The sequence below is a fragment of the Anopheles coustani genome, chromosome 3 (assembly GCF_943734705.1).
Source record: "Anopheles coustani chromosome 3, idAnoCousDA_361_x.2, whole genome shotgun sequence".
NCBI lineage: Eukaryota > Metazoa > Arthropoda > Insecta > Diptera > Culicidae > Anopheles > Anopheles coustani.
Window position 1 is genome coordinate 8893831 of NC_071288.1, and position 23796 is coordinate 8917626.

Consider the following 23796-nt stretch of genomic DNA (forward strand, 5'->3'; position numbering starts at 1 on the left):
CCGAGCTAATCTCGCATGAGCGAGCGAGTAGAGATGGGGGGAGGGCACTTAAACAGATCGCATCTGTGGAATGTAATTCTTTTTCATCTTTGAGACATGTGGAGGGAGGGGGGGGGGGGCGGTGCGGGGGGGAAGAAATCACCCACACCGACGCCGGTGCATTGGAAGGTCAAAATCCAGACCAGCACCGCGTGGTCTTGGGGTGTTGTTCCATTAGAAGAAGCTGCACTGATCGTGCCAAAGTCTGACAATCTCGATCGTGCCCACAAAGAGCCTTTAAGAGATTTCGGAGGTGTTTGGAAGGTTTTAAAGAAACCGCAAAGAAAAAAAAAATCCTCATTAACTTTCGCACCCCACAACTAACCCGTTCCGAAACAGGCAAACTGTAGTCTGACGCCCACAAGGAGAACTTTACCCTTGACAGCGGTTGAGGCGCGGATGCAACATCGGATAAGAATATTAAAAATCCAACTGTGTATTAATCTTCCCTGTTTTTTTCTCTCTCTTGCTCTTTTTCCCCATTTCAGGTTGTTCTTGCACGCCACCCTAATCCCCGCCCAACTGCCGGGTTGCAAAATCACACCGAGGATAATCGAAAAAGGTTGCTCCGTTTGTGTGTTGCTGACAAACATCACCAGAAGCGAAAGCGAGAAAAGGAAACATCACCAACACTACACCGAACTTCGGGCGCAAATGAAGGTCACCGGAGGGACGAGGGTTGAAAAATATCGCTGGCAAACAGTTTGTTAGTTTGTTTGCTAAGTTTCGGCCCGCGTGAGGCTGAAGTGAGTGTCACGTGCGCGCTTCCGATGGAAAATCGGATACCGCCCGGGTGAACCGGAACGCCTACCGACCGTCGACCCGGTCCCACCGACTTCCCGTGTCGGTGGCGAGTGTAAAAACGTACACTAAACTGAAACGAAGCTAAAAAAAGTAACACGGCTGCTCACGTGCTTGTTTATGTTTCCGATAAGTTGTGAAAAATATTTAACGTAGACGCATCGCGCAAGGGGAAACGAACAGGAGAAAAGAAAATCGACCAACGCTTTCCCGCGTGCACACACACACAGACACACACACACGTCATGACGGTGAAGCTGTTCCGACGCGGTTCGGCACGATGCATCGGACTCCTGTCGGCGTTCGTGACGATCCTGCTCTGCCTGTACTACATCTCCATGGGCCAACCGTCGCCGGCCGGATCGGGCCCGTCCGTTGCGACGGGAATGGGCGGTCTGCACGGCAAGGAGATGGCACTAGCGGCGCACCAGAAGCGGTAAGTTTAACAAGCGGCAATCCGGAAAGTACGGACGGACGTACGGCGAAACTTTACGATCCACCGTGCAGGAGATACCCATACTCCATTAGATTGTGTCTCCGGCTCCAAGCATCGGGTCATCGTGTTCATCGTCGTTTCCCATTTATGCCGATCGATTCCGCGGGCTCCCGGAGCCTTTCTAGTAAAACATGAAATACATATATTTTCCACCATTCCAATTCTTTCCCGAGACTGCCTCCGCCTCTGCTCCATCGATCGATTCATCGCCGTCTCGCAGTCAAAGTTTTATGTTTTATTGGATCACTCAACCCCCGGGGATGAGTTGATGGGGCTGGATGTTTAGTGCTGCTCTCTAAATATGAATTTCCCTGAACCGGGTTTGCCCGACACACGAGACACATGACAAACCGCAGGCCCGCGTCGTGTGCGGGAACCAATTTCGGATTGGATTTACCATTAGGATTATGGCGGTTTCGGGCTTAAGTCAAAGTTATGTGACCCTTTGGAATTGATTTCAACCTTCCCAAGTGGCGGGGTGGGAGAGTCGCCGAGGGACGTTTTATTTGCTACCCCAGTGAGGTAGAATTTGTCAAATTTCAGTGCTGTTATATCGTCCCTCCAACAGAACGGATCCGACTTGAAGTGTCTGGTTGATCCCTGTCGTTCGAAATTGACACTCCCGACTCCATTAGGAAAAGTCTGTCACCGTGTTTGTCTTTCCCTGCGGTCATTAGAAGAGCCAATTGTATTGAACATATATTAAGCATTCGCCCACAATGTCTTCCACAGAATACGGCTCGTGAAGCAGCTCGTTCGAGAAAAGTTTCTTTATCTCCAGCCACCGAAATTATCCACCTTGTCACACGACGTTGTGGAGCTTCCTTAAATTGTTTGTTATCACGACACGCTCTGGCCGAAGGATCTGGAGGGAGGGAAAACAACCGAAATGAAGCATCACAGCTCTCAGTTGTGTCACATGGCGACGAAAAAGTCAACCCTATACATCACCGACATACACACACGCGCAGAGAGAGAACTTTAACCATAATTCTTCCCGTTGCCACTGGTGCCGTCGGGCTTTGGGCCATTAACTGGCGAACTGCGGAGACAACCTAGAGGAGAAGTAGCGCCAACGCACATTAGGGATGCTTGTCCAGAGAGAGGGAGGAAGGGGAGATTTCTTTCCGCCCGCCGGCCACAGCGGAAGCGACTCGTATCGCCTAATGGGCAATAGCTGGTGTCATATTTTCGGCCCCCCTTGCCGTACAACTTCATTCCCGGGAGCGGAACGCGGGACATTATATTTCAGCGTGGAATCGATCGAAAGGCAGCATTCGAAAAAGACACACGAACGAAGGGGGGAGGGAGGAGGGGTGTTGATGGACGATGTGCGGAGGTGGGTTCTCCGGATGCCCAGATCGTTGGCGGAACCATACATTATCCTAGCGTTCCTCCCGGGCACTCCCGCGCGCTCACTTCCGGCCAAATATGCTTGGAGGCAGTATTCCTCCTCCTCAATCGGGGAGTGCACACACCCCGCCCATTACCCCCCATTCCGATGCTACTTAGAAGTAATATGTAGAGGTCGCCATTCGGACAGGTGACGCTGGTGGCGGAAGGGGTGGAGTGTGGTACTGTTCCAAAAGCAGCATGCCTTTATCTAAGAGCAATAAAAAAATCACATAAAACGAGATATAAGTGAGCATAAATATTCCTCCTGCACGCTCCAATACATTCGAAAACTGGTCTGGCTAGTGTAAGCATCCGCTCGCCGACACTCACACCACCCCATTTCTTGCGTTTAAGCCCTTCTCTACACCCATCGCCCGCCTTTTATACCCACGGGGGCAAGTGTAGTAAAATGTGCCGGTACGGGTACGTACATTAAGCACCGAGTGTCTATGGAACACGGCGTCGATAACACATATTCTATGACGCTGGCACGTGGGGTGATGTTGGAAAGTTCTCACCAGCATAAGTCGTGCTGGGCACTGGAGCCCTGCTAGGCTAATCGATTTGGGCGACTATTGCTTACGCTTCCAGCTGGATATACCTATTTGGACCATCCGGTTCCTGTCTTGGCATGTTGGATAACTTTAAGACTCATCCCTGCCAAAAAGATCTGTAAAAATGGTTGTTCTTCGTTGAAAACCATTGGTTGCAGTTTTCGAAAACCATTTGTTAAAGATGGATGATCTTTAACAGGTTGAGTAGCAAGCGTTTTAGCTTAATTTTTAGCACAATCGTTTTAATTAAAAATTGTTTATAATATTTGTCAAACCGATGGTTTTCGAAGACCAAACAAAAACTTAGCTTCCCAAGTAACTTATTTTTAATATTACTATAGTTTTTATGATGCATTTTCATATATTTATGGGTCAAACATGTTGTAGAACTAATTGCTGCTGTCATCCACTTTTGCGTGACGTGGTACTCAACGTGTTAAAACTTTATTTTTACATATCGTCGTGCCAAAGCTTTTCCGATATTGTCTAGCTTTTCCGATATACCGTCTTGAAAAGAGGCCGAAGGATGCGTCCTTCGATCCTTTTTATATTATCTAAAAAATGTTCTAAAACAAGCGTGGTAGTCGAAGTGTTAATTCTTTGTGAGTTTAGATTATTATATTAACACGTTGACTGCCAAGCGATTTTAGCTCACTTTCTTAGATCAATCTTTTTTAATAAAATTTGCTTAAAACATTTATTAAATCAACGTTTTTTGAAGGCGAAACAAAAACTTAGTTTCACAAAGAATTGACATAAAATATTTTTATAATTTTTATGTTGCATTTTCATTTATTTATGGATAAAAAACTTTTTAGAAATTTTCAGAACTATCACGCACTTTTGGGTGATATGGCAGTCAACGTGTTAAAGTGGATTTAAAATAGAGTTAAACTTCTTCTTCACTTCGCATATCATTGTTACATAAACGTTAAATAATAAAAGTTTTTAAAACATCTAACTTCAAGTGTATAACTAGCCTCCAGCGGGACTAATATCAAGCAATTAGAAATGCATTTAGCCTGAGGCTAAAAATACCCAGAGCTCCACTTATTTTACTCTCCGTCCCCCATCAGCTGTCCATGCGACAATTACAACAATCTTGTGCCGGGTGAAGTTGTGGAAAATCTTGGACCAACTTGGGTACAACCGTTAGCAGCACTGTCCTTACGACCGGTACGTGCGGGACGTGCGGGACGTGCGAGTGCTTCACAATGCCGGAAAAAAGAAAAGAAACAACCGAACCGAACTACAAACTTCTTGGTCAAACGCATACCACCGAAGCGAGATGTGTTCGAAGTAATCATTTTCTTCGCGACGACGACGACAATGTCCTCGTCGGAGAAGGAGTTACACTGCTTGCGTACTTGTGTGCTTACAAAGGGTGTTTTCCTGTCGGTTTGAAGAGAGTCCCAAGGCCCTCCAGGGGGACCAACGAGCTTCCTGGAACGAGTGCCATCGGAAGAGGGCCGGGAAAAACGGAACAATTTTCCCTTTCTGCCCTCGGAAGGGCTCCTGTGTTGTGTGCGGTTGCCGGTGTGCTTTCCCTTTGGCAGAATCTTACAAAGTTGCACTGGAAACGAACCATTCTGCCGCTTCGGATGGCTGCCATTCGATTGCTTTCCACCTCGAGGTTGGGGAAAACTTTCCGCCACGGGACGCGATTCGATTCGTTCCGGGTTTGGCCCCCTCTGTTTGATGATGAAAGTTCACCGTTTTCCACCGTCCTCCTCCCGGAGTGGCCATGAGTTTGCGGTGAAAAAAAAACTGAAAAAGGAAAAACCGTAACACAATTGAGAAATCCACTTACCATCTTGCGAATGGCACTCGAGAACGGGCGAAGGCCTTGAAAGTCAAAATAAATAAATTGTTTGATAGGCAATTACGGGCAACAAATGGCTGGAAGGGCTAAAAGGGGAATACGGAAACGGAACGGAAGGCTCCCTTAGGGTAGGATAAAGTTTTCCCAAAGACTCTACCGACGCAAGCGGAGGCAAATTGATCTATGATTGTTATTGCTCGCCGGTTAGGCTGTAAAGAGTGGTGTTTTGTTGTGGAAATAAACAGTTGTACTGTTTAAATTAACTTTGAACCGCATGATTACCCCCCGAGAACCATACCGCAGACCTGTGACCTCTTAGCGGTTAATGTCCAAAAGTCTTCCGAGTGTTAAGAAAGCCTATGCGATAAGCAATGGGCACGCGCTTGTTCGTTTCTTTGAACTCAACCTTATTTGACGCTAGATGACAATCTGCGCTGGGTCACACAATTTTAATTACTTTTCCACTCGCCGAACACCAAAGCGTCATCCGGCTCGAATTAGGTGCACCCGTTTTGCCTCAGAGATTTGGAATCAAGTCAAGCCACCAACTGACTGTTTGGAGACCCGGTATTACCCTTCTTGCCGCGTGCCGGAAGGTCGGTTTGGCGAAAAGGACGAAAAGAAAACCTGATCGCTATCGTGCCGAAGCCTCGGCGAGGCAAAACCCGGCGGGTTGCGTTTATTTTGCTCTCCCGCTCGCTGCCAAGTGTTTGTTTTAGAAAACTTTGCCGCTGACAGACAGACAAAGTGATTCCCAAAGCCAAAAACCGAGCCGAGGGCATCGGCACGAACGGTGGACAAAGGCGGACGGCTTTCGGGGCGCTTTGCCATAGTTTTCTTTGGAAACCACCCCCTGTCCCGGACTGGCTTTGATGTGAACAAAAGACGCCCCCTCGATGCGGGGTCAAACGGTGCATAAACACAGCAACACCGCACCAAACCGGTTGCGGTTTAATTTTCCCCGGCCGGCATTTGCTCCACTGAACCGTGTACCGTTTACGCTTTGGTTAGCGATTTGACGAAAACGCAACCAAACGAAAGCCGGCCGCAACAGAAGAAAAGTCATCCAAAGATTGGTTTTGCGAAAGTCTACCCTGTTTCGTCGGGGGAGTGGTGCGATGTGGTAATGTAATTACGGATCGAAAGTAGATGCGAACTTGCAGCCTCGCCGGAAGTGCGTTGGCTTCTGATTATGCAGATTCACTTCGTCCGCCGCTCGATAATCCTATGTTTTTTTCAACTCTGCCATACCAAGGACGACGTGAACGCAACGAGCCCGGAACCGAGCACATCCCTTTCCCGAGAGACGAACGGTCTAATCCTGCTCAGGTTCATGTATACCGATAAGTTCGGTTTGTCGTCTGTCAACCGGATCGTATGTCTCTGTCGGAAGCGGACCGGCAACTGCATAATGTTTTCCCAAAAGCCGCAGAACACGTCGAGTTTCCTTCTTGGTCGACGGACACGGTTCCTATGTGGTTTTGCAATAGGTTTGGCCGGGGAGGAAAAACTTTACGTCCTTCCTTCAGTTCAGTTGAAGGTTTTGCCAAAAAGATTTATAGCGAGAACCATTTTTCAAATTGCAAAATCCAAAAATTTCAATATCATTTGATATTTAACATAAATCAATTCTATTACAGAACACAGTTTAGAATTTAATCGAGGTTAGATGGTTGTGCAAGAATTCTTAACACGTTGAGTACCAAGCGTTTTAGCACACTTTTTTAGTACAACCTTTTTTAATAAATTTTGTTTGTTACATTTGTTAAAACAATGGTTTTCGAAGACCAAGCAAAGATTTAGACTCCCAAATAACTTCTTATTGATATTACTATAGTTTTTATGTTGCATTTTCATTTATTTATGGGTCACAAACTTTTTAGCTGCTGCTGTCACCCACTTTTGAGTGACTTGGTACTCAACGTGTTAAAGTTTTTCCATTCCTTATATTTTTTCTTCCTTTCTGTTGTAGAATAAAATTCCCCTTCGCAATGGTTAAACTTTAATAAACTTCGAGGCTTCATCGGATACTCATGAAATCACCTCGTTTACCAAAAACACTCAGCTTAGTCCCAACTCAAACGGTGTCATCCTCCAAAGCATCCTTTCCGATTGCAGCGGATCGTAAATTTAGCTCTTCTTTGTAGCTTTCCTTTTGCCACGTTTCTTAGCCTCCGCCGCCCTTGTCAACGAGTTCGGGTGCGTCTTCGTAGAAAAACACATTTCTACCCCACGTTTGTGCCGGTGACAAACTCAATTGAAATCCATTTTTTTATCTCTCTCCCCGAAAATGCCACTCCGATCAGAAACGCCATTGGGGAGGGTAGTGCTTTTTCCGGCATGAAGAAAATGGCATGGAAATGTGGGTATAAAAAGTGCGGAGACATATTAGATGATCACGTGTCTATCACGATGCGCTTCAGCCGAGAGGCAGAATACGCGGGACTTCTCATGCATCCAATGCTCGTACCGAGAGTCTGTCATCGGCATACTTTGTCAGAACCCCGATATCGAACCGGTTGCGCAGTGGTGGTAACGCCACTCGGAAAAGCATCGACGGAGAAGAAAACCGAGATGGAACCAGCCAGAATCCGCATTGTCGAACAAATTGGGTTACAGACACACACACATACACGACACGTGCCGGGGACGTATGGTGAACCCACACTTTCCCACGTTGACATCGCAGGTCCGCATGTGACATTTTCCGGGCGGACATTTTTAAAAGCGAACATCAGTCCACCTCACAACGGATGGAACGGAACGATCCGTGTTCGAACATCGGTGTGCCCCGAGTAACCTTTTGCCCGGCCACATCGGTTTGATCGTTGACGAGCTTAGCACCGGTTCTGCCACTTTGTCTCCCCCGCTAGGCCTCTCCCCCTACCCTTGTGTCGCTCGTAAAGGTCCGGAACAGCTGCACCGGTTCGCTTCTTTCCTCGTCGCGCGCGCCGGAAATCCATCGGCCATCAATTGACTATCGGGATTTCAACCGGACGCGCCATTCGCACCAAACATTGTCGTATCATCATCATCATCATCATCATCACCCGTCCATCTGTGACGCCATTTCCAAGCGGGTCGCAATCAGCTCCCGGTGGCTTCCGGTCGTCCGTACGGCTGGCAGAAACAATTGTGGTGATCACTTGGGATTTTCATGAAGAAAATGGACATCGTCGCAGCGTCCGGTTCCTGCTACGTGACAGGCGTTTCTCTTCCCGTACGTTTGGAGAATCCTAAACGACAGTGAGTGCAAGAAAAAAAGGGGGAACAAATCGCACATCATTCTCGCTCGCATCAGAACTCAAATTATTCGTGAACCACCGCTTCCTTTTTCCGTAGACTCCGAGCCATCGCAACTCCATCGGGTGTGGTCCTGGTCCGGTGAGACATTTTATGGGCCACGATGCTCGCTACCCACCCCGTCCTCCGGCATCACCTTGACCGGACACTAATGGACGGAAAGGCAAACACATCCACCGACAAGCAACACCGTCGGGGTTTGACTCACGATACCGATAACCGAGAAACGAAAAGAAAGGACCCGGTCTCTTCCGACCATCGCTGCGATAGGGAGCAGATTTCACGTCGACTCTCCTTCACGGTGGGAAGTTTGTTAGAAAGCAATTGGATTAGATGCCGCCGGTTGATCTCGCAGGACACACAGTGCAGTCCCTTCCCCCTCCTCAGTGCACCGTCCATCTTCCCGAATACGGTCCGCGACGAGCAGTATCTCGTCGTATCGTACCACTGTTTATATCGTGGTCTATTTGATTACGGCCGCATCGCCGTTGTGGGCCAATCGGGGTCCGGCTTTGTGTCCGCCACACATTTGCGACCAGCAGAGCGATCGCACCGACTAATGTTGTATCCGTTTTAATGACATCAAGCTGTGGAGTCCGGAGTCAGATTTGCGACTCCCCAGCCAGTCGGACGTTAGGTTTTGTTCCTTTCATTTGACTTCAGCAGAATTAGGGTCAATTATTGTACAGAACTGTGCTGGAACTGTATGCGGATGGATTGTACATGGGAAACTTTTATTTAGAAAATGTAAAAAAAGCTTTATGTAGTTTTTATGATTTTAAGACTTTTTTTTTAAGTTCTCTGAGTCAAATCGATGCTAAAATCATATACCTTTTATTTTAATCTTTGTTAAAGTTGTTTTAACAGTCAACGTGTTTTAACAGCCGAACGTTTTTAGTACACTTTTTAGTACACTCTTTTTTTGACTAAATTTGTTTATATAATGTATAAAACAGACGGTATTAAAGGCTTTGCAAAGACTTAGCTTGCCAAAGAATTAATTTTTAATATTACCATAATTTTTATGTCACTTTTTCATTTATTTATGGGACAACAACTTTTTAAAACTAATGACAGCTCGTTATCAAAAATGAGATCCAAGGCAATCAACGTGTTAAAGATTAATATTTGCCAACATATAGTAAGAAGCAAAACTAACAAAACTGAATTAACAAAACATTTTATTCAATAAACAATTCATGTGAAAACTTAAACTCATAGTTGAACGCGATTTATACTACCAACTTCTTAACAATTATTGCATGTACAAGAAATAGATAAACATGTAAAGTATCACCAGTGTAGAAAAGATTGAACTGAATGGATGGAAATGTAAATTGTCACCATCTCGACAAAGTAAACGTACCAAAAGCACCAGCATTCCAGTCCGTCGCCATTTGCGCGTGTTGTGATATATGCATTCCATTCTCAAAGGAGTTCACCCTAAGCTGTCCTGGGAGATTTCACCTCGTCGGAAGACGCTTGCAACAATCCGTGTCGACAATTCAACATTTTATTGCCATCACTCACCGTCCGTCCGTCTGTCACGTGCACACGCGGATCAGCCAACTCCATGGCTCGTCTCCCATTCCCCACCCCTTTTCTCTGCGGGGAGGTGGCAAATTGTCACCGATTGACAACGCGCGATGGTCATAAAGGTTCCGAAACCGTTTTATTTGACGCCAGCATAATCGCACCGTCACCGTCATCGAGTACGAGGTGGAGGAGGGAGAGGAGGAGAGATGGGAGGGTGGCAAGTGTCTACCGCTCATATCAGACGTCAGTTTCCCGCGATTCGGTCGGTTGCATTTCCTCGCGCTCGCTAGTAATGGACGAGGGCGACCGATGGAGGCGCCTGGTGTCTGGTGAAACGGGGGAATATTTCCAATACAATTTCCGTCGTTCGCTTCGCTGGACGATGCCGTGCGGAAAACGGAGGGGGGGCTGGTGGAATATAGTAAAATACGTTTCACATACAAACATACCCACATCTATACACACACACACCTACTCCCCCAACACCCCGACCAACCCTAAACGATTGTTTGTGACTCTCGATTGGGTCGTTTCGTGTTCGGAACTGCGCTTCCTCCACCACCCTCGCCCACCCCCAACCACACGCTCTTCGGTGCTGTTCGGAAGCTTTTTTGGTATTTTATTTTTCCCACAAGATATTGAAAATTCACAATTCACCAATTCCCGTTCGGGCGGAAAAATCATTCAACAATAAATAAAACCGGGCAACATCGCGCAAAGTTTGGGTCCCGGCTCGTCCTAGCGTTGCCCGAAAGGAAACTCCACCGGCGGAAACGAGCGTGGCAGCGTAGGGGTTGCGCGAGTCAGTAAGTGGTCTGTTTTATGTTCCACCAATGGACCACGCTCGACGTACGTCACACGCTGTGTGCGTCGGACCGGTTCCGAACCATTTCCTTTCATCGGGAACCCCCGACCGATCCGGCCCTTTAAGCCGCCCCGCGTTACAGGATGTTTGCTTTGACATTGCAACATTCGTGCTCATTTTTACTTGGGAAAACCAGAAGAATATAAATTCCAACATTTCTCGGCGTTCGAAGTTTCGCTGATGAAAATGGGATGACAGAAAAACAAGGGACAGTTAAAAGAAAGTATCCAGTATCGATAGAACTGGAAATCGTGCCGCTGGAAAACGTATCACTTCGGTGCACTAGAACGGTAATAAAATTCGCGCCAGCATAGCTTTCGCGGGAGTCGCAAAAATAAAAATAAATGCCGCGACAAAAATTGTCCCCAAAGCTCTCGTTCTCTCTCTCTCTCTGCATTCCGGGTAAGCGACCGCAAGCCGCCGGGAAGAAGCGCACGGGTAACAATGTCGGTCGGAAGAAAACAAACGATCACAGACGAGGTTTCCAGGACCGTTTGCGGGACGACGACGATGTGAGCATCCATATATTTTCGCATCATTAAACGCTCATAATAAAATTTCGAATAAAGAAAGCAGTCGATAAAATGGAGCGGATAAAATGAAAAACATGGCCCTTTGCAGCATTTTTGCCCGGCAGGATTGTTTGTCAACGGAAACGTGTGCGCTGTGCGTGTGTGTTTGTGAAGGATTCTTTTTCCACTTTTTTTGAAGGTTTACTTTTTTTCTTCTTTATCCAACCTTCTCCGCCCAGCTCGCTGGACAAATGACAGATGGTGTTGCCGGGTGGTTGGGGGGGAAGAGAAGGGGGGGGTTAGATTTTCCATCGCCGGGTCGCTTTGGTCACTATCTCGCACCGGAGATTCGCTCCCTTCATTCCGAATCGAGGGCGATCTCCTTTTATGGCTTTGAAGCATCCAATTTTCATTGTTAGAAATTGTCCTCAAGTTTGATAGGGAAACTGTTTCTCCTCTTTCTCCTCTTTCTTGCTAAATCCTCGTGTCATTCTTATTTGTAGCCGCACGCACTTTGTAATTAAATCCACCTAGTTTTGGTCCGTAATAGGAATGGACATCAACTCGCTTTAATGGCGCTAGGTTCCATTCTCGTCCCCGGGATCGTTAGGAAATCCTAATAAGCCCGCCCAAAAGCGTGCCATACTAACACTTTTCAGTCAATCATAACGAGAAGCTGTCCCCAAAGTCCACCGAGCTGATGGACATAAAAAGAGAAGGGAAAAACAAGCACACCAAGCAGGCGAGGAAAGTTTGCCAAAAGTCATCACGCCGGAACAAGGATTAGGAAGGGCGGGATTGGTGGGGGTGGGTGGTTGTAGAAGGGGCCAAAGTTTATGAAATTTTATGGAATGTCATCAAAAATTACTGTCCAACTGGGTGGAGTGGGAAAAGGAAAAGGTTCGTTTGTTTATTTTCGCCCACCCCCTTTCACTCGACGCCGTTACCCTTTTCCTCAGCGTAAGCGGATGGTCAACGAAAGTTTGTCCATCGCCACTCTTCCTCTTTCCGCCCTTTTGAGGGGTGGGAAAGAAGTTACGCCACACAATGGCGGACACACCGGGGCTTTTTTTTTTTGATAGTGCGCCGGATAACGCACCGACATGCCGGGATGGAACCTGGACCGGCAGAAGGAAATGAATCCGTGTGAAAGTTACGACACTTTCAGCTGTGTGTTCACCGAAGCAAGTAGGAAACCGACACAAAAGAAGAAAAGTCCCCAAAACTTGAGTACGAAATAAAACCTAGAGCCAAACGAGCCGGACGTACATTCTGTCGTCTTCGCCGTCGTCGGTACGTTAAAGTAACTCGGAGAAAGGTGGTAAGATCAGTTGCATGATTAATAAGGACCGTTGGAAAATCGAAGGTTGCCCGTCTGTGTCGGCTTAAAATAGAACCTCAATCCCCTTTTGCCGGAACCCCGCACGGCCGGAGAAGAAGTCACTCCGGGTTCGGTGCCGATCATTACTGTTCGACCTTTCGACATGCCCATTTGCACAATGAATCCTTAATTTATTCGACATATTACACACATACTTGCGATAAGAGAAGGTACAATTTTGTGAAAACCGAAGCCAGCTGCTTCGGAAGGGAACGAACCGTGTGTTGGCAAATGCACTGTATCGTACCCCAAACGGTCTCCGGAATTACCGGCGTCCAAGTGCCGCACTCGAAATGAAAGTCCCCATCGGCAAGCCAGGGGCCCGGAGATGATTTGAGCAGCCGGAAACAACTGAACTGTGTAGGGTTCTCCACCCGCTTTTGTGACGCCGGACAATCGGAATCGAAAGCGCACAAGAGTGAACCGCATCAACTACTACAATGACCGCTGGCCGGGGAGGGGGGATTGGGTTTTGTCCGGGCCATACAATTCAGACGAGACCAATGAATAGTTTTTCTCGGAACGTCACAAGAACGAAGAGCTCGTACTTCTGCCACTTCCGGGATGCCAATAATATGCAAATCATTGACGTTACTTGCTCGGTGATTCGGTTATCCAATCCACCGCCCCCCAATTCCCCCCTTTCGCGCTCACTTCCGGTTCCCATAATGACACCGGGGTGGCGTCGTATGTGTAGGAATAAATTTGAATATTTCAAAATTTGCCACCCAACGGTTCTAGCTCCACTCCGATTTTCCGATGGCCACCAGACCAGACCAGCCAGACAAATGACCATCACAAATAATGAAATAACAAACACTCCACACCCACCGAAACAAATGGCCCTACTGCCTGACGAACTTTTGACAGGTCAAATTTGGCCGGTTGACAATCTATTCCGATCCCGCACCTTCCGAACTGTTGTTTCATTTCCCTCGTTTTTTTTTTGTTTTCTTCTCCCCCTTCCCAACAGGTCCAACGGAGCGGGTGGTGTGGGGCAGCATACGGGCCCGAATGCAAATCACTCGTGGCACAGTTGGCTGCGGAACAGCCTCAGCTCGATCGGTGGTGTGGCTGGCCAGCGGCACCATCGCATTCCCGGCTCCGACGGTGAGAACGGACGCGCTGTCGACACGGACGAGTTCGAGGACGGGCCGGGTGGGGACGACGGTGGAGGTGGAGGGCCACTGCCTCGCTTCGGCAGCCGGTGGGACGAGTGCAGCGCACTGCAGGAAGCGGCCACCGACATCAGCACCGTTGATGAGTATGGAAAATTTGATTTCCAGGTAAGTTCACTTCATTCCGTCGCCGGCGGGAGGGGAGGTTTAAGGTGGTGGGGTTCATTCCAGTTCGTTACACCGTCGGTGCCCTACGGGAGGGAAGCTTCCGATGAACTTCCACGGAGGAGCGATGAATGGAGATGCAAATTGTCCTTTAATCACTTCGATTTCTTATTAGTCTGCTCATCCGCCCCGAAGCGGGCAGAGGAATGGCAAATTCGTTTGCCAATCACACACCCACACACCCTCCCTTTTCTCTGTGCCCATTTCTTCAACGTTCACACCCCCGTGTGCGATATATAAGTGAGTGTGTGTGTGTGTTATTACTTTAGCTCTACACCACACGAGGACACGATATGCAAATGCCAGCCCGGCGAAGGGACGAAAGCTTGAGGGACCCGTCCGAGATAAGCATTTGGGAGAGGGAAGAATATTCATATATGCGCATAAAATATTGCTACAATTTCCACAGGAACTTGTGCCTTATCGTTATCAACGCTCGCTGGGAAGAGGGAAAAACTCGCCGGGGGGAAATCATCATAAGGATCATTCACAGGGTTCCGATCTCGCTAGCGGGGAAGCTCGAGGGAAAAGCAATCGAAGCTTGGTGTTACCTATTTCTCGCACCCCTCCCCCACCCCCGTATCCTACCCTTGACGATAAGTGAGAGTGTTGAAAACGATTTCCATCAACATCGGATGAGATTTGATGAAGGCGATAAGGTCGAATAAGAAATAGTACGATGCATTTGGTGCGCAGCTTGAAATGAAACCGATTACATGGAGAAACCCGTTTTTCATGTTTTCCTTGTTTCTTTGGGTATATGTTTATCCTTTAAAAATGATCATAAGTAGAAGAGTAAACGAGAAACCACCGTTGAAAATACGTTTATCAAGTTACACAAAGTTGATCATTGCTAGTTTGATTATCTTTGTTTGGTTGCGTCAAATGACCAATTTGTTATCAATAATCGTCAGTTTTTAATTCTAAATATAAATTACAAAACGTGTGCAAAGTCTAGATCATAGCTTTATTCTGGGTATTTTCATAATATTCCTAAGTTTTGTTGTAATTTTTACTCACATAAATGTTTAAGAAAGTTTCACTTTTCGGTATAAAACTTGAAAAAATCGATGAACATTTTTCAGTTCAAGCCACGATTTTCGCAAACTTTTTTCAAACTCTTGTCCAGCAAAGTTGTACAGGAAGCACTCATCAAAACCAACCCAAAAGAATAACATTTTAAAGAAAATATTTTTTGAACCGAGCTTTTATTTTCTACAAGTGAAAACTATACTAAAGTTTGGCATACAAAAAGGTATTTCAGTAAAAAGAATAAAAACTAATGTTAGTAAAGCGTTTGTTTTTTTTCATGGTTTTCGATTTCAGTTTAACCATTCATGATTATGGAGGTATCTCCGAAAGGTAGAAGCTCACGATAAGCAGCACTATCTAAGGGTAAATATTCCGTTCGATGCCGAAACCCCCTGATAGGCGATCCTGATGAGCTGCTGAGCCCACTAGGGAAACAATCCGAGGGCATCCGAGGCCGTTGCGAGGCCAAACTCAAACAGAGGAAAATTGCGTCCGGCCTGCCACCCCCAGCGTCACCCAGCGGCCAGTTCCGTTAGGATCGGGAGTCTTTTATTCTTTCGTTGAAATGTGATGACCGCATCGTTGTGGCAGTTACACAAACGCCGTTTCCACGGTGGAACCATCCGAACGGCAAAAGAGCAGTCCCCGAGGGCGGTTGGGAGAAGTCAGTCGGTTCTCGGTTGACTCGCCTCCACCCCCCAGGGGGGGGATGCTCGCCCCCGCCGGAATTCCGTCTGCCAATGGGACGCAACGAAAGAGCCCTCCCTCGGGACACAAGGAGACTACGGCGGCATGGAGACGGGGTCTGGGCGAGGGGAAACACAATTTGCTCTGTGGCGAATGTGGCGGTGCAAGTTTAAACCATACAACCGTCCAAACCGGCGTTGTTGTAGCCCTTTTCGGGTTCGCACGGTGGGCCCATTCTGTGCGCCGACCATCGCCGATGGGTTTTGCGGTTTGACTGACTTTGGACCGGCCCTCCAGGCGTAAGTCAGCGTCGGCTCGGACTCGGAGCACTTAAAGGACACCCGGGCGGACGACGGTGAGTGAATAGATCACCGGTTCGCCGACGAGCGATGCACTCCCCGGTGGTTGGCCGTTGCGAAAAAAGGTCGTTTGAATAATTCCGTAAAACCAACAATGAAAGCTCGGTTAGTTTCCGCAAGCACCGACTGGCTTCGGGATGGAATTGCCGGAGTCCTGTTTCCAAGCCTGCCCTAGCTTTGGGCAAAGGGGAGCACTAAAAGCCACTTGTAATGTTGCTGACAGTCCGAACTTTAATTGCTGTTTAGAATTTCATTTGCAAAAGGTTGTTTGAAATGATTGTTAACACCTTCTAATGATTAATGTTATGATATCTTGTACGCTTTTTGCTTTATTTATAATTAAATATATGTTTTGTAAATTTATTCTCCTATTTCCTTAAATAAAACATTTGAAACATGAGACCCAGAATAAAATGGATTTAATTAGCTTGATCTATTGATTCGAATGGCACCATTTTCCATGATTAACTGCGCGGACGCCATTACGCCAAACACAACGATGCATGTGAAATTGAAACCCGTTTTGTACAATTACGTGCGAACGCTTGTATTTACGGCACATCCATTTAGTCGTAATGGAGCATCCAGTTTCGGCATTTAATGTAACAATGTCGATTATTACTACTTTTACCCGCTAAGCGCCTCGGCACAAATTACCATTTTGAAATGAATATAATGCGCTCAATGCGTTGTTATTTATCTACTGTGAGTTCAACATAAATCAGCACTGGGTGAACATTTGGCCACAAACTTCATCATCACGTTTCACTCCCCCACCCTCTCCCAACCTCTGACTGATTGCAGAATGACGGACCTGAACCTGACCTCACTCACTTTGCCATCGACAACACGAAACACACTGACTCGGACTCTGTCAAAGGTTCGTCGTGTGTAATTGCTCGTTTTTAATTTCCCACCCACTACTCCCCGTCAAAAACCCACCCCCGGGCAAGGGAGGACAATTACCATCGGAACTTATGCGAGCGCCCAGCTGACTGCTTGGCTCGACACACGGAACTCGAGTGTTCGAGAGTGCCGAATGAATGTTTTACGATCCGCGCACGTACGCACTCCGGTTTGCCGGTTCCGATGTCTAATGGCTCGCAATGGTTTCTAAATAGCGCTGAAGCCCCTTGGTGAGGTTCAGCTCCAAATTGACGCTGTGTGCGCGATTTTCGATTACTCGCTAATTAAGCACAGTTTAAGTGTTATTACACCGGTAAATCAAGGGTTCCCGCGTCCCAGTTGGAGGGGGTGTCTTTTATCGTTACATGATTAGTGCCACTGTGGAATGAAAAGCCCTCTACGGTTTCCACTTGTTTTTTCTCTCATTTGAACACACTGTTGTTAATTATCTTATAGGTCCGTTTCGGAAGCAGTTGTAAATTGTTAAATTCTCTTTAAATGATAAAACAACCCATTAGAATTTAAAACATTCATCGCAACCTAGTGTTCTAATTCCCATTTTCCCTCTTCGCTTTTCTTTTTCCGGCAGCCCGAATGGATGAAAACAAAGGAATACTGGGACAAGGACTTCGAGTCACGCTACGAAAAGCTACAGAAGGATCCCAAGCGGCCCCCACTGAAGGTACAACATTCGGCGGCAATCAAAGTGGCGATAATTTATGCATAGTTTATTATGCTGCTTTGCATGCATGCCATATAAAATAAAACCGACCGAAAAAAACGACGTCGCGGAAGGCGATAAAATTTACCCCATTTATTCATTGCACCGGTCGGTCGGTCGGCGCGATACATAATCCAAGGCAAACTTTAAAAACCCACCTGTTTCGGGGGTTTGTTTTCTTTTCTTTTTCTTTGCACCTCGTTCCGGCTGTCACAGATTGTCGTCGTGCCGCATTCCCACAACGATCCGGGGTGGCTGAAAACTTTCGTCAACTATTTCCAGTCGGATTCGCGCCAGATTCTCAACCTCGCCGTCACGAAAATGCCCGAGTACGGCAACATGTCGTTCATCTGGAGCGAGATCAGCTTCCTGCAGCTCTGGTGGGACCAGGCGCACCCGACCAAGCAACGGGTAAGTGAATTAACACCGCGGTGTGGTGACCCCCCCTCGGTTTGGGGTGGGTGCCATTTTTGTGTTCCTGTGTTCGAAAGACGAGAACTTCACGACCCCCCACCGGGGTGAAGCGTCATCCTCATCATCAACATCCACTGCATCACCATCGCCACTGCGCTGTCGTGGTTTCGCTTGTTCCGTTTGGCATTCCACGACCAACTTTCCCACGGCGTACTAGAACCAACTTGACCTACGCCAACCGATATGCAACACACAAGCCACACAATTGCGCCAACCGAACCAACGCCAGCTCGCGGTGCACGCTGCGAGGAGAATGCTCGACGGAATGCTGCACGGAAATGGCAAAAATTTTATGATTCACACCCCGGCGTGGCCATTCCAGCGTGCTCGCTGCATTGACCACATTCGAGGACGTGAAACCGTGGACTTACAGACCACCACAGAGTCTCCGAAACAGAGACGAACTGTTCGTTCCCATGGAGGGCTCCGCCACGGGAAGTGCTCGGCACTGACGGGGCGTAATAAAATAGCCCAATAATTGAAGGAAAGTTTTATCAGGAATTAATATTTTACTCACGTCGATGTGCCGTTTTTCTGGATGGCTTTTATCGCTCTCTCTCTCCCCGCATCGGCTGTGGCTGACTTTATAATCTTGTTAGCGGAACGTAGGTCCTCCGACCTACATTTTATGCAACCGACCAGCACGTTGCATTATTGCATTTTTGAGCATCGCCGTCTCTCGCACGGTTATCGCAGGGTAAATGCATGGAGGAACTTTTCACTCCCAAGATGATGATATATTTTCCCTCATCCGTAGCGAAGCCATTGATCTTTTTTTCGGTACTGGATAAATAATTAATGGCAATGCTGTTTTAAAACAATATAGCTTTGGGGATTTGGTTTTCAGTTGGAAGTTTTGCAAGTTTATTTTTGACCGTAAAACCGAGATTTGGGGAAGTAAAACTCGAACCATAAAATAGTGATTCGTATGCAAAAGCGAAAAAATTCCATCAATAGAAATAAATTCTGAATGTAGTAGATATGTTTTGCTAAGTATAAGTACTTAGAGAAATAACAAGGGAAGAATTTTAAAAAAATATAGTTTGAACCCTCGTTTTTGTTTTATAATTTCCAATCGGATTGCAATTCAGATTCGATTTTTATTTATTTCTATAAATTCATCAACTATATGATGATATTATGTGAACGACCATTTCCTTTTCAACTATTTGCTTGTTGTTGCATATATAACTTTAAAAATTCCTCATGTTCAACAAGTTAAGAAATGTCCCTACAATCCGAATCTTGCTGATTATTATGGCCTCCAAATCCTCAGCCGAGACGACATAATAATTTTCTATTGGAAACTACTCTTTTCCATACTTTTCTCTTTCTCATTTTATTCTGTTCTACTGCTTTTAACGAATTCAAATCTATTCTCTACTGTTAAAAGAGGATCTTTTTTTTGAAGTTCCAATAGCTACCATGTAATATTTTGATTTTTTATGGTCGCACAATACATTTGAAATCGCTCTCCAATCATTAAATCTTTTGGTTAGTGTGATCATCGATTAAGTAAAAAATGACATGAAAAACAATGCACACTTTTGCCCGTGAACCGTGTTTTAAAATAGCATAACTTTGGGGATTTGATTTTCAGTCAAAAGTTTTTCAAGTTTGTTTTTGAAAACTTAAGTATAAAAACCATAGCTAAAATTCATTACATTCTGAATACATAGTAAAATGTACTCATATAAGAAAATGTATGATGCATCAATGTTGGGTAAATGAATATAAAAATTTATTTCAACTTGGTGTTAAGACCAATGCTACTACTATCAACATCCGTGGATTTGTTAAAAAATTACTGATAAATATATTTGCCTTTTTAACTTAGTGCAGACATGTCTATTAATATGACAAATTATTTGAATTAACTATGTTGTTCTCTCACTTGACAGATATTGAAGAAACTGGTTCAATCCGGACGACTGGAGATCACAACCGGTGGCTGGGTTATGACGGACGAGGCCAATGCTCATCTTTACGCGATGGTTGATCAACTTATTGAAGGTAAGCATATAAGGTGGTGTTCTGTAAGAAGGGCTTGAATTCAACGCGTGTTCAATCAATTCTAGGCCACCAGTGGGTTAAATCGAACCTTAACGTAACCCCCAAGACGGGCTGGAGTATCGATCCGTTCGGGCATGGCAGTACCGTTCCGTATCTTCTGGCCGCTTCCGGGTTCAAGGGAACGATCATCCAACGGATTCACTACGCCTGGAAGCAGTGGTTCGCCCGCCATCGGTACGGTGATTTCCTTTGGTCGCCATACTGGCAAAGCTCGTCGGCGAGCAGTCGAGCGCATACGATGCTCACCCACAACATGCCGTTCGATATCTACTCGATCAAGCACTCGTGCGGGCCGCATCCGTTCATCTGTTTGAACTTCGATTTCCGTAAGATCCCGGGCGAGTACACGGAGTACTCGATCAAGGCGCAGTTCATTACGCCGGAAAACATCGAAGCCAAGGCGGACCTACTGATGGAGCAGTACTCCCGTACGGCTTCGCTGTTTCCGCACAACGTCGCCCTCATCCCGGTCGGCGATGACTTCCGGTACAACAAGGAGAAAGAGATGGAGCAGCAGTACACGAACTACAAGAAGCTGATCGACTACATCAACGAGCATCGGTCGCGGTACAACGCGGAGATCAGCTTCGGGACGCCGGTCGACTACTTTAATGCGATCCGGGAGCGGTACGATCGGTTCCCCACGCTCAAGGGTGACTTTTTCGTGTACGCCGACATCTTTAACGAGGGCCGACCGGCGTACTGGAGTGGGTACTTTACCACACGCCCGTATTATAAGATCCTGAGCCGCGAGCTCGAGCACAATCTGCGCAGTCTGGAGATTCTGTTCACGATCGCCTTCAACAGGGCGCGGCAGGCGGGCAACTCGAACGCGTTCAAGATCTACGAGAAAAACTACGAGAAGATGATCCTGGCGCGGCGCAACCTTGGCCTATTCCAGCACCACGACGCCATCACGGGCACGTCGAAAGCGAACGTGATGCGTGACTACGCGCTGCGTCTCTTCGAGAGCATCCAGGATACGGTGAAACTGCAGGAGAAAACGATCGAGCTGCTCGTGCAACGTCGCTCGTCGGAGCAGCAACCGCACAGCTTCCTCATCGGGGAACTCGAGCGGGACAATTTCGGTAAGCTGCCCCGTAAAACACCCATCATCGTGACGGAGGGTCGGAGTACCGATTTCATCGTGTACAACGCGCTCGCCCAGGAACGCCTGGAGGTGATCACGATCCGTACGCTAACGCCCCGGGTCAAGGTGCTCGATGCGGGCGGCAAAGCGGTCGACATCCAGATCAACCCGGTGTGGAACATTACCGAAACGTCGTACACGTCGCGCAAGATCGTCCCCTCGGACAAGGAGTACGAGGTGATGTTTGTCGCCCGGCTGGCGCCCCTCTCGCTGACGACGTTTACGGCCGCGTACGACGAGGACGGGTACCAGGGCAAGATGGCCACGCTGTACTGCAACGAGTGTCAGGATGAGAAGAACAAGGTGTTCGAGGTACGCAACAAGCAGCCGGGCGATATCCAGCTGGAGAACTACAAGATGCGCCTGCTGTTCGACGAGCAGAGCGGATTCCTCAAGTCCGTCACCAAGAAGAACATGGGCAAGCAGATACAGTGTGCGATCAAGTTTGCGGCGTACAAGAGCGCCCAGTTCCACTCCGGCGCGTACCTGTTCAAGACGGACCCGGAGCAGCGCAACTCGGAGAAGGATGTGCTGGAGCAGTACGGCGATCTGACGATCTTGATTACGTCGGGCCCGCTGGCCAGTGACGTTACCGCTATCTACGGTCCGTTCCTAGCGCACACGGTGCGCATCTACAACTCGAACAGCGTGCTCGACAGTGCGATCTACATCGAGAACGACATAGACTTCGAAGCACCACCGAAGAACCGCGAAACGGAACTGTTTATGCGCTTCGTCACCGACATCGAGAATGGGGCGAGCGAAAACCCGGAGTTTTACTCCGACCTGAACGGATTCCAGTACCAGAAGCGGGTGAAAGTGTCGGCCATCGGGGTGGAGGGTAACTACTTCCCGATCACCTCGGGCGCGTTCATCCAGGACGATCGTATGCGGCTGACGCTGCTGACCACGCACGCCCAGGGAGCGGCCAGTCTGGAACCGGGCCAGCTGGAGGTGATGCTCGATCGGCGAACGCTCTACGATGACTACCGGGGCATGGGGGAGGGTGTTATCGATAGCCGGCTGACGCGACATCGGTTCTGGTTGGCGCTGGAAACGATCGATCCGGTGACGGTGAAACCGGAGGCCGCCGGATCACCGGAAGCTGCTGCCGCTGCTGCTGCTGCTGAGAACAACAAAGTGGACGAGTATCAGCTGCCAAGTATCTTCGCGAACAGCCTCTCGAACGGGCTGAACTATCCTGCGAACCTGTTCATCGTAGAACGATACGACGAGAGTAACCAGATCGAACTAAACCGGGCCGTCCGACTGCTGCGGGTGCAGTTCCCGTGCGATCTGCACATGCTAAATCTGCGCACGCTCACCGAAAGCAACCTTCCACTGTTCCCCTCCGGCTCGGCACTGCTCGTCCTACAGCGGCAGGGTTACAACTGCCGGATAGGGGGTGACGAAATGATCGGTCACTTCTGTGGCAACGGTACGACCAGCTCGAGCAGTCCAGCGAGCGCAATTGCGCAGGATGGTGGTGGAGGTGGAAGAGATGGTGGTGGTGGTGGTGGTGATCCCAATACCAACGCCATCGACCGTCAACCCATGTCGGACGAACGAAGGCAACTGCAACTATTCCGACGGTTACGGATCGAATCGATCGAAGCGACCTCGCTGACCGGCCTACATCCCGGTGCGAGACTTAGCTCGTACACGGACATCTTCCTCGAACCGATGGAGCTTAAGACGTACAATCTAACGTTTGTGAAGTGAACAGAGCGAGAAACCGGAAACTAGAGAGAAATCCAACCACGACTCATTCCAAGCATTCCACACACACACACACACCCACACACACATGCAAAAGGATCCCATCGAGAATACGTGCATCCGGTCGACATTGCCAGTGCGCTGCCTCTCCTCCCCGGGCTCCCCTCGCGGGGATAAGACAGGGAAACCCGAAGACACCGTTTTCGTTCACACGAAACTGCGGAATCACGTTAGACATAAGCACTACATAGATGAGGAGATGAAGGTGGGAGGAGGGATGTTTAAACCAACGTATTTAGGCAAGTTCCAATAGAGTCTCACACACACACACACACACACACACACACACACACACACACACTAACTCGAGCATATTTGGTCCTTTTCACCTGAAATGGACGCACTGCCCCACATACCAATATGAAACAGAGAAGAAAACTACATTTAAAAATGTAGAATACGTAACACAAACGTAATTTCACACGTCAAGGGGTTTTCTTCGATCGTGAAGATAATCCGATCGGCTGGCGAATTTGCACCCAGGATAACACATTTAATCTTTACGAAAGACCACAGCCTTAACACTAGATGATTCATATGAAACTATAGCTCACGAACAGCCACGGAT

The 23796-nt window shown here is 47.7% G+C and overlaps 1 protein-coding gene and 1 long non-coding RNA gene across 2 annotated transcripts in view; both read left to right on the plus strand.

Moving 5' to 3' along the window:
* Positions 1 to 635, plus strand: part of LOC131260723 (uncharacterized) — a 63575-nt gene extending 62940 nt beyond the window's left edge. Inside the window, exon 3 of the long non-coding RNA XR_009178170.1 lies at positions 528 to 635. This is a non-coding gene — a long non-coding RNA (uncharacterized LOC131260723). The remainder of the gene's footprint in view (positions 1 to 527) is intronic.
* Positions 636 to 1035: 400 nt separating this feature from the next.
* LOC131260709 (alpha-mannosidase 2) lies at positions 1036 to 23231 on the plus strand. The gene is made up of 6 exons (XM_058262505.1): positions 1036 to 1276; positions 13678 to 13990; positions 17621 to 17713; positions 17969 to 18163; positions 20128 to 20239; positions 20305 to 23231. The coding sequence occupies exons 1-6, from the start codon at positions 1086 to 1088 to the stop codon at positions 23169 to 23171; spliced, it is 3771 nt and encodes a 1256-aa protein (XP_058118488.1). The 5' UTR covers positions 1036 to 1085; the 3' UTR covers positions 23172 to 23231.
* The last annotated feature ends 565 nt before the right edge of the window (positions 23232 to 23796 follow it).